The sequence below is a fragment of the Petromyzon marinus genome (genome assembly GCF_048934315.1).
Source record: "Petromyzon marinus isolate PM22_M1 ecotype Great Lakes invasive population chromosome 68 unlocalized genomic scaffold, UKy_Petmar_22M1.pri1.0 chr68_unloc.2, whole genome shotgun sequence".
In the NCBI taxonomy this organism is placed as follows: domain Eukaryota; kingdom Metazoa; phylum Chordata; class Hyperoartia; order Petromyzontiformes; family Petromyzontidae; genus Petromyzon; species Petromyzon marinus.
In genome coordinates this window covers 354568-367067 of record NW_027422598.1, presented here as the reverse complement: position 1 = coordinate 367067, position 12500 = coordinate 354568, and the positions used below count along the sequence as shown (strand labels likewise).

General features: G+C 52.5%; 1 protein-coding gene across 1 annotated transcript in view; it reads right to left on the bottom strand.

Annotated features, from left to right (window-relative positions):
- LOC142908063 (uncharacterized) overlaps positions 1–12500 on the bottom strand; it is a 36365-nt gene that overhangs the window by 8653 nt on the left and 15212 nt on the right. The window contains exons 6-9 of the mRNA XM_076058236.1: positions 11803–11901; positions 7292–7441; positions 1833–2570; positions 9–76 (exon numbers count right to left, since the gene is read on the bottom strand). Coding sequence (XP_075914351.1) covers positions 9–76; positions 1833–2570; positions 7292–7441; positions 11803–11901 — 1055 coding nt within the window. The remainder of the gene's footprint in view (positions 1–8; positions 77–1832; positions 2571–7291; positions 7442–11802; positions 11902–12500) is intronic.

Below are 12500 nucleotides of genomic sequence, written 5' to 3'. Positions count from 1 at the left end.
GTGGGTACCTCCAGGCCGATGCGAAGCCACAGCGAGTTGTAGCTGAGCAGCCATTGAACGATCTTCCTCCGTTCCCCTGGGGAGATAGAGACGCGGAGATACACACACAGAGAGATTTATATACAGATATATACAGAGATACACACAGAGAGATGTATATACAGAGATATATAGAGATACACACAGAGAGGGATTTATATACAGAGATATATACATATATAGATACACACAGAGAGATGTATATAGAGATATATACAGAGATACACACAGAGAGATTTATATACAGAGATATATATAGAGATACACACAGAGAGATTTATATACAGAGATATATACATACACAGAGAGATTTATATACAGATATATACATACATATAGATACACACAGATTTATATACAGAGAAATATACATACAGAGATACACACAGATTTATATATAGAGATATATACATACATAGATACACACAGATTTATATACAGAGATATATACATACAGAGATACACACAGATTTATATACAGAGATATATACATACAGAGATACACACAGATTTATATACAGAGATATATACATACAGAGATACACACAGATTTATATACAGAGATATATACATACATAGATACACACATATTTATATACACCTTACCACCACACCACCACCACACTACCACTACACCACCACAACCCCTACCACCACTTTACCACCACCACCACACCACCACCACAACTACACCACTACCACTACACCACCACAACTACACTACCACCTTACCACCACTACACTACCACCTTACCACAACACCACCACTACCACTACACCACCACAACCACCACCACTACCACCACAACTACACTACCACCTTACCACCACTACCACGACCACCACATTACCACTACACCACCACTACCACTACACCACCACAACCCCTACCACCTTACCACTACCACTACCACCACCACAACCACTACCACCACCTTACCACCACGACTACCACTACACCACTACACCACCTTATCACCACACCACCACCACAACTACACTACAACACCCCTACCACCACATCACCACATCACCACTACACCACCTTACCACACCACCACCACCACAACTACACAACCACTACAACCACCTTACCACCACATTACCACTACACCAGCACTACCACCACCTTACCCCCACCACCACCTTACCACAACCACCACAACTACACAACCCCTACCACCACCTTACCACCATCACTACCACTACACCACCACCACCACTACCACCACCTTACCACAACTACACAACCACTACCACCACCGTACCCCTACCACCACGTTACCACCACTACCACTACACCACCACTACACCACCACCACAACTACACTACCACTACACCACCACAACCCCTACCACCTTACTACTACCACTACCACCTTACTACTACCACCACCACATTACCACTACCACCACCACCACCACCTTACCACCACCACCACCTTACCACCACCACCACCTTACCACCACCACCACCTTACCACCACCACTACATTACCACTACCACCACATTACCACCACCACCTTACCACCACACCACCACCACCACACCACCACCACCACCTTACCCCCACCACCACCACCTTACCACTACCACCACATTACCACTACCACCACATTACCACCACCACCACCTTACCACTACCACTACATTACCACTACACCACCACTACCACTACCACCACCTTACTACCACCACTACCACCACCACCTTACTACTACCACTACCACCACCTTACCCCCACCACCACACCACCACCACCACACCACCACCACCCCCCACCACGACTCACCGATGTCTCTCCACATGTCGTGGTCTCTCCGCACGGCAATCCTGCCGCTCTCGATGTCGGCCTCGAGCCGGGCGACGGATTGTGAGAACCCCCGCCGGCAGAAGAGTCGCAGGGCCGCACGGCGGAGAGACATCGGCAAAGCAACGCCACCACCACCACCAACAACACCACCAACAACACCACCACCAACAACACCAACAACACCACCAACACCAACAACACCACCACCAACAACACCAACACCACCAACACCACCAACAACACCACCACCAACACCACCGCCACCAACAACACCACCAACACCACCGCCACCACAACCACCACCACCAACAACACCAACAACACCAACACCACCAACACCAACAACACCAACAACACCACCACCACCAACACCAATAACACCACCACCAACACCGCCACCAACAACACCACCAACACCAACAACACCACCACCAACAACACCACCACCACCACCACCAATAACACCAACACCACCACCACCACCAACAACACCACCACCACCTCCACCACCACCTCCACCACCAACACCACCACCACCAACGCCACCACCTGCACCACCACCTCCAACACCACCACCTCCAACACCGCAGCTGGGTTTGCCGATTGTTGCGGTGTTGTGGTTGTTGTGGTTGTTGTTGTGGTTGTTGCTGTGGTTGTTGTTGTGGTTGTTGTTGGTGGTGGCGGTTCCGCCCGGCACCACCAGGGTTAGGTCCACCGCTGCTAGGAGAGGGGGGAGGGGGGAGAGAGACACGGTGAGGGTGGGTGGGATGCTGTGATACCTGGGTGGGTGGGTGAGTGGGTTGGTGGGTGGGTTGGTGGGTGGGTGAGTGGGTGGGTGAGTGGGTGGGTGAGTGGGTGGGTGAGTGGGTGGGTGAGTGGGTGGGTGAGTGGGTGGGTGAGTGGGTGGATGAGTGGGTGGGTGAGTGGGTGGGTTGGTGGGTGAGTGGGTGGGTGGGTGAGTGGGTGGGTGGGTGGGTTGGTGGGTGGGTGAGTGGGTGAGTGGGTGGGTGAGTGAGTGGGTGGGTTGGTGGGTAGGTGGGTGAGTGGGTAGGTGGGTGAGTGGGTCGGTGAGTGTGTGGGTGAGTGAGTGGGTGGGTGGGTGAGTGGGTGGGTGGGTGAGTGGGTGGGTGGGTGAGTGGGTTGGTGGGTGAGTGGGTGGGTGGGTGAGTGGGTTGGTGGGTGAGTGGGTGGGTGAGTGGGTGGGTAGGTGAGTGGGTGAGCGGGTGGGTGGGTGAGTGGGTTGGTGGGTGAGTGGGTGAGTGGGTGGGTGGGTGAGTTGGTGGGTGAGTGGGTTGGTGGGTGGGTGGGTGGGTGGGTGAGTGGGTGGGTGGGTGAGTGGGTTGGTGGGTGGGTGGGTGGGTGAGTGGGTGGGTGGGTGAGTGGGTGGGTGGGTGAGTGGGTTGATGGGTGAGTGGGTGGGTGGGTGAGTGGGTTGGTGGGTGAGTGGGTGGGTGAGTGAGTGAGTGGGTGGGTGAGTGGGTTGGTGGGTGAGTGGGTGGGTGGGTGGGTGAGTGGGTTGGTGGGTGAGTGGGTGGGTGGGTATGTGGGTTGGTGGGTGAGTGAGTGGGTGGGTGAGAGGGTGGGTGGGTGAGTGGGTTGGTGGGTGAGTGGGTGGGTGGGTGAGTGGGTGGGTGAGTGGATGAGTGGGTGACTGGGTGACTGGGTGGGTGAGTGGGTGTGTGAGTGAGTAGGTGGGTGGGTGAGTTGGTGGGTGTGTGGGTAGGTGGGTGAGTGACTGGGTGAGTGGGTGGGTGAGTTGGTGGTTGGGTGGGTGGGTGGGTGAGTGGGTGAGTGGGTTGGTGGGTGAGTTGGTGGGTGAGTGGATGAGTGGATGAGTGGGTGACTGGGTGGGTGGGTGGGTGAGTGGGTGGGTGAGTTGGTGGGTGAGTGGGTGGGTGGGTGAGTGGGTGGGTGAGTGGATGAGTGGGTGACTGGGTGGGTGGGTGGGTGAGTGGGTGGGTGGGTGTGTGAGTGAGTAGGTGGGTGGGTGAGTTGGTGGGTGAGTGGGTGGGTGGGTGAGTGACTGGGTGAGTGGGTGGGTGAGTTGGTGGTTGGGTGGGTGAGTTGGTGGGTGAGTGGGTGGGTGGGTGAGTGACTGGGTGAGTGGGTGGGTGAGTTGGTGGTTGGGTGGGTGAGTTGGTGGTTGGGTGGGTGGGTGGGTGAGTGAGTGACTGAGTGACTGGGTGGGTGGGTGAGTGGGTGGGTGAGTGACTGGGTGAGTGACTGGGTTGGTGACTGAGTGAGTGACTGGGTGAGTGACTGAGTTGGTGACTGAGTGAGTGACTGGGTGAGTGACTGAGTTGGTGAATGAGTGACTGAGTGAGTGACTGAGTTGGTGACTGAGTGACTGAGTGAGTGACTGAGTTGGTGACTGAGTGAGTGACTGAGTGAGTGACTGAGTTGGTGACTAAGGGAGTGACTGAGTGAGTGACTGAGTGGGTGACTGAGTGAGTGACTGAGTGGGTGGGTGAGTGACTGAGTGACTGAGTGAGTGACTGAGTTGGTGACTGAGTGAGTGACTGAGTGACTGACTGACTGATTGGGTGACTGAGTGACTGACTGACTGATTGGGTGACTGAGTGAGTGAGTGAGTGACTGAGTGGGTGAGTGAGTGGGTGAGTGAGTGGGTGACTGAGTTGGTGACTGAGTGAGTGACTGAGTGACTGACTGACTGATTGGGTGACTGAGTGAGTGAGTGACTGAGTGGGTGAGTGAGTGAGTGAGTGACTGAGTTGGTGACTGAGTGATTGACTGACTGATTGGGTGACTGAGTGAGTGAGTGAGTGGGTGAGTGAGTGGGTGACTGAGTGGGTGAGTGGGTGAGTGGGTGAGTGGGTGAGTGAGTGAGTGGGTGAGTGAGTGAGTGGGTGAGTGGGTGAGTGAGTGAGTGACTGAGTGAGTGACTGAGTGACTGAGTGAGTTACTGACTGAGTGAGTGACTGAGTGAGTGAGTGAGTGACTGAGTGAGTGACTGAGTGACTGAGTGAGTGAGTGACTGAGTGACTGACTGACTGATTGGGTGACTGAGTGAGTGACTGAGTGAGTGAATGAGTGAGTGACTGAGTGAATGACTGAGTGAGTGAGTGACTGACTGACTGAGTGAGTGAGTGACTGAGTGAGTGACTGACTGACTGAGTGAGTGACTGAGTGAGCGACTGAGTGAGTGGGTGAGTGAGTGACTGAGTGAGTGACTGAGTGACTGAGTGAGTGACTGACTGAGTGAGTGAGTGACTGAGTGAGTGAGTGACTGAGTGACTGAGTGAGTGACTGAGTGACTGAGTGAGTGAGTGACTGACTGACTGATTGGGTGACTGAGTGAGTGACTGACTGAGTGAGCGACTGAGTGAGTGGGTGAGTGAGTGACTGAGTGAGTGACTGAGTGACTGAGTGAGTGACTGACTGAGTGAGTGAGTGACTGAGTGAGTGAGTGACTGAGTGACTGAGTGAGTGACTGAGTGACTGAGTGAGTGAGTGACTGACTGACTGATTGGGTGACTGAGTGAGTGACTGACTGAGTGAGTGAATGTGCCACCTGGCTGCCTGGCTGTGTCTGACTCCAGTCCGTGAGGAGTCAGGAGGTGATTGAGCAAGGCTGTGAACCCCAGCTGAGTGAGTGACTGACTGAGTGAGTGACTGAGTGAGTGAGTGACTGAGTGAGTGACTGACTGAGTGAGTGACTGAGTGAGTGACTGAGTGACTGAGTGACTGACTGACTGAGTGGGTGACTGAGTGAGTGACTGAGTGACTGAGTGACTGACTGACTGAGTGGGTGAGTGAGTGACTGAGTGACTGAGTGACTGACTGACTGACTGAGTGAGTGACTGAGTGACTGAGTGAGTGAATGTGCCACCTGGCTGCCTGGCTGTGTCTGACTCGAGTCCGTGAGGAGCCAGGAGGTGATTGAGCAAGGCTGTGAACCCCAGCTGAGTGGGTGACTGAGTGGGTGAGTGAGTGACTGAGTGACTGACTGACTGAGTGAGTGACTGAGTGAGTGACTGACTGACTGAGTGAGTGAGTGAGTGACTGAGTGAGTGAGTGACTGACTGAGTGAGTGACTGACTGACTGACTGAGTGACTGACTGAGTGAGTGACTGACTGACTGAGTGAGTGACTGAGTGACTGAGTGAGTGAGTGACTGAGTGAGTGAGTGACTGAGTGACTGAGTGACTGACTGAGTGACTGACTGAGTGACTGAGTGACTGACTGAGTGACTGAGTGACTGACTGAGTGACTGACTGAGTGAGTGACTGAGTGAGTGACTGACTGAGTGAGTAACTGACTGAGTGACTGACTGAGTGACTGACTGAGTGAGTGACTGAGTGAGTGACTGACTTAGTGACTGAGTGAGTGGGTGAGTGAGTGGGTGAGTGACTGAGTGAGTGACTGAGTGAGTGAGTGAGTGGGTGAGTGGGTGAGTGGGTAAGTGAGTTAGTGAGTGGGTGAGTGAGTGACTGAGTGACTGAGTGAGTGACTGAGTGAGTGACTGAGTGAGTGACTGAGTGAGTGAATGTGCCACCTGGCTGCCTGGCTGTGTCTGACTCGAGTCCGTGAGGAGCCAGGAGGTGATTGAGCAAGGCTGTGAACCCCAGCTGAGTGGGTGACTGAGTGAGTGACTGAGTGAGTGACTGAGTGAGTGAGTGAGTGACTGAGTGAGTGACTGAGTGACTGAGTGAGTGAATGTGCCACCTGGCTGCCTGGCTGTGTCTGACTCGAGTCCGTGAGGAGCCAGGAGGTGATTGAGCAAGGCTGTGAACCCCAGCTGAGTGACTGACTGAGTGAGTGACTGAGTGACTGAGTGACTGAGTGAGTGACTGACTGACTGAGTGAATGTGCCACCTGGCTGCCTGGCTGTGTCTGACTCGAGTCCGTGAGGAGCCAGGAGGTGATTGAGCAAGGCTGTGAACCCCAGCTGAGTGACTGACTGAGTGAGTGACTGAGTGACTGAGTGACTGAGTGAGTGACTGACTGACTGAGTGAATGTGCCACCTGGCTGCCTGGCTGTGTCTGACTCGAGTCCATGAGGAGCCAGGAGGTGATTGAGCAAGGCTGTGAACCCCAGCTGAGTGGGTGACTGACTGAGTGAGTGACTGAGTGACTGACTGAGTGACTGACTGACTGAGTGAGTGGGTGAGTGACTGAGTGAGTGACTGAGTGAGTGACTGAGTGAGTGAGTGACTGAGTGAGTGACTGAGTGAGTGACTGAGTGAGTGACTGACTGACTGAGTGAGTGACTGAGTGAGTGAATGTGCCACCTGGCTGCCTGGCTGTGTCTGACTCGAGTCCGTGAGGAGCCAGGAGGTGATTGAGCAAGGCTGTGAACCCCAGCTGAGTGGGTGACTGACTGAGTGAGTGACTGAGTGAGTGAGTGGGTGACTGAGTGAGTGAGTGAGTGACTGAGTGAGTGACTGACTGACTGAGTGAGTGATTGAATGTGCCACCTGGCTGCCTGGCTGTGTCTGACTCGAGTCCGTGAGGAGCCAGGAGGTGATTGAGCAAGGCTGTGAACCCCAGCTGTTGCTTCTCCAACCACCGCTCGTCGTAGTAAAGATTCCGCGCCGAGAAGGGGAGCGGGTGTCTAACCGGAGCCCCTGTGAGACACACAGACACACAGTGAGACACAGTGAGACACAGAGACACACACACACAGTGAGACACAGTGAGACACAGAGACACACAGTGAGACACACAGTGAGACACACAGACACACAGTGAGACACAGAGACACACAGAGACACACAGTGAGACACAGAGACACACAGTGAGACACAGTGAGACACAGAGACACACAGTGAGACACACAGTGAGACACACAGTGAGACACACAGTGAGACACAGAGACACAGTGAGACACACAGTGAGACACAGAGACACACAGTGAGACACACAGTGAGACACAGAGACACACAGTGAGACACAAAGACACACAGTGAGACACACAGTGAGACACAGAGACACACAGTGAGACACACAGTGAGACACAGAGACACACAGTGAGACACAGAGACACACAGTGAGACACACAGTGAGACACAGAGACAGAGACACACAGTGAGACACACAGACACACAGTGAGACACAGAGACACACAGTGAGACACAGAGACACACACAGTGAGACACACAGTGAGACACACACACAGTGAGACACACAGACACACAAACACACAGTGAGACACACAGACACACAGTGAGACACAGAGACACACAGACACACAGTGAGACACACAGTGAGACACACAGTGAGACACAGTGAGACACAGAGACACACAGTGAGACACAGAGACACACAGTGAGACACACAGTGAGACACAGAGACACACAGTGAGACACAGAGACACACAGACACACAGTGAGACACAGAGACACAGAGACACACAGTGAGACACACAGACACACAGTGAGACACAGAGACACAGAGACACACAGTGAGACACAGAGACACACAGTGAGACACAGAGACACAGAGACACACAGTGAGACACAGAGACACACAGTGAGACACACAGTGAGACACAGAGACACACAGTGAGACACAGAGACACAGAGACACACAGTGAGACACACAGTGAGACACACACACAGTGAGACACACAGACACACAGTGAGACACACAGTGAGACACAGAGACACACACACACAGTGAGACACAGAGACACACAGTGAGACACAGAGACACACAGTGAGACACAGAGACACACAGTGACACACAGTGAGACACACAGACACACAGTGAGACACAGAGAGACATACACACTCAGTGAGACACAGAGACACACAGTGAGACACACAGACACACAGTGAGACACACAGACACACAGACACACAGTGAGACACACAGACACACAGACACACAGTGAGACACAGAGAGACACAGAGACACACAGTGAGACACAGTGAGACACAGAGACACACAGTGAGACACACAGACACAGTGAGACACACACACACAGTGAGACACACAGTGAGACACAGACACACACAGTGAGACACACAGACACACAGTGAGACACACAGACACACAGTGAGACACAGAGACACACACAGTGAGACACAGAGAGACATACACACTCAGTGAGACACACAGACACACAGTGAGACACACACACACAGTGAGACACAGAGACACACACACACAGTGAGACACAGAGACAGAGACACACAGTGAGACACAGAGAGACACACACACACAGTGAGACACACAGTGAGACACAGAGACACACAGTGAGACACAGAGACACACAGAGACACACAGTGACACACAGTGAGACACACAGACACACAGTGAGACACAGAGAGACATACACACTCAGTGAGACACAGAGACACACAGTGAGACACACAGACACACAGTGAGACACACAGACACACAGACACACAGTGAGACACACAGACACACAGACACACAGTGAGACACAGAGAGACACAGAGACACACAGTGAGACACAGTGAGACACAGAGACACACAGTGAGACACACAGACACAGTGAGACACACACACACAGTGAGACACACAGTGAGACACACAGTGAGACACAGACACACACAGTGAGACACACAGACACACAGTGAGACACACAGACACACAGTGAGACACAGAGACACACACAGTGAGACATACACACTCAGTGAGACACACAGACACACAGTGAGACACACAGACACACAGTGAGACACACACACACAGTGAGACACAGAGACACACACACACAGTGAGACACAGAGACAGAGACACACAGTGAGACACAGAGAGACACACACACACACACAGTGAGACACACAGTGAGACACAGAGACACACAGTGAGACACAGAGACACACAGTGAGACACAGAGAGACACACACACACACAGTGAGACACAGAGACAGAGACACACAGTAAGACACAGAGAGACACACACACAGTGAGACACAGAGAGACACACACACAGTGAGACACAGAGAGACACACAAAGAGACACACAGTGACACAGAGAGACACAGAGACACACACACGCAGTGAGACACAGAGATCCACACACAGGCAGTGAGACACACAGACAGAGACAGAGAGACACACGCAGTGAGACACACAGACAGAGACACACACAAAGAGACACACAGTAAGACAGAGAAAGACAACCACAGTGAGACACATAGAGAGACACACACACAGACAGACACAGACACACACAGTGAGACAGAGAGAGACACACACACAGACAGACACAGACATGCACACAGTGAGACAGAGAGAGTCACACACACAGACAGAAAGACACACATTGAGACACACAGCTAGACAGAGAGACACACACACACAGACAGAGACAGAGAGACACAGAGAGACACACAGGCAGTGAGACACACAGAGACACACACAAAGAGACACAAAGAGACACAGTGAGACAGAGAAAGACACACACACACAGACAGACACACACACAGTGAGACACAGAGAGACACACACACAGACAGACACACACACAGTGAGACACAGAGAGACACACACACAGACAGAGAGACACACAGTGATACAGAGAGAGACACACACAGACAGAGAGACACACACACAGACAGAGAAAGACACACACACAGAGAAAGACACACACACAGACAGAGAGACACACAGTGATACAGAGAGAGACACACACACACAGACAGAGAGACACACAGAGACACACACACAGACAGAGAGAGAGACACACACACACAGAGAGACACACACACACAGTGAGACACACAGTCAGACAGAGAGACACACAGAGAGACACACAGTCAGACAGAGAGACACACAGTGAGACACACAGTCAGACAGAGAGACACACAGTGAGACACACAGTCAGACAGAGACACACACAGTGAGACACACAGTCAGACAGAGAGACACACAGAGAGACACACAGTCAGACAGAGAGACACACAGAGAGACACACAGTCAGACAGAGAGACACACAGTGAGACACACAGTCAGACAGAGAGACACACAGTGAGACACACAGTCAGACAGAGACACACACAGTGAGACACACAGTCAGACAGAGAGACACTGTGTGTACTGTGTGTGTTCTGTGTACTGTGTATACTGTATGTGTACTGTGTATACTGTGTGTGTACTGTGTGTGTACTGTGTGTGTGTACTGTGTGTGTGTACTGTGTGTATACTGTGTACTGTGTGTGTACTGTGTGTACTGCTGAGTGTACTGTGTGTGTACTGTGTGTATACTGTGTACTGTGTGTGTGTACACTGAGTACTGTGTACTGTGTGTGTGTACTGTGTGTGTGTACTATGTGTGTGTACTGTGTGTATGTACTGTGTGTGTGTACTGTGTGTGTACTATGTGTATGTACTGTGTGTGTGTACTGTGTGTGTACTGTGTGTACTGTGTACTGTGTGTACTGTGTATACTATGTGTGTACTGTGTGTGTACTGTGTGTGTACTGCTGTGTACTGTGTGTGTGTACTGTGTGTACTGTGTGTGTGTACTGTGTGTGTGTACTGTGTGTGTACTGTGTGTGTACTGTGTGTGTGTACTGTGTGTGTACTGTGTGTGTACTGTGTGTGTGTACTGTGTGTAGTGTGTACTGTGTGTACTGTGTGTGTGTACTGTGTGTGTACTGTGTGTGTACTGTGTGTGTACTGTGTGTGTGTACTGTGTGTGTGTACTGTGTGTGTGTACTGTGTAGTGTGTACTGTGTGTGTACTGTGTGTGTACTGTGTGTGTAGTGTGTACTGTGTGTGTACTGTGTGTGTGTACTGTGTGTGTACTGTTGTGTGTGTGTACTGTTGTGTGTGTGTACTGTGTATATACTGTGTGTACTGTGTATACTGTGTGTGTACTGTGTGTGTGTACTGTGTGTGTGTGTACTGTGTGTGTGTGTACTGTGTGTGTGTACTGCGTGTGTACTGTGTATACTGCTGTGTGTACTGTGTGTACTGTGTATATACTGTGAGTGTACTGCTGTGGGTGTACCCCGTAGTGCACGCACTGCCGGCTTCACCAGGCAGAGTCTCCCGCTGGGCAGCGAGCCGCTGGCCGCCTGCCAGCCACGTGCCACTGACCTGGGACGCACTGGGTTCACGCACGGGGGTCAGGGGGTCAGGGGTCAGAGGTCAGGGGTCGCAGTAGCGGCAGCAGCAGCAGCTACGCAAGATTGACAGGTCGTGGGTTCGATCCCAGACCCTGTGAGATGTTAACTACCTCGCCTGGTGTACAGGAGGTCGTCGGTTCGATCCCAGACCCTACGAGATGTTGACTACCTCGCCTGGTGTACAGGAGGTCGTGGGTTCGATCCCGTGACCCTGATGAGATGTTGACTACCTCGCCTGGTGTACAGGAGGTCGTGGGTTCGATCCCAGACCCTGCGAGATGTTAACTACCTCGCCTGGTGTACAGGAGGTCGTGGGTTCGATCCCAGACATTGAGAGATGTTAACTACCTCGCCTGGTGTACAGGAGGTCGTGGGTTCGATCCCGTGACCCTGTGAGATGTTAACTACCTCGCCTGGTGTACAGGAGGTCGTGGGTTCGATCCCGTGACCCTGATGAGATGTTGACTACCTTGCATGGTGTACAGGAGGTCGTGGGTTCGATCCCGTGACCCTGTGAGATGTTGACTACCTCGCCTGGTACGCAGTAGGTCGTGGGTTCGATCCCAGACCCTGTGAGAAG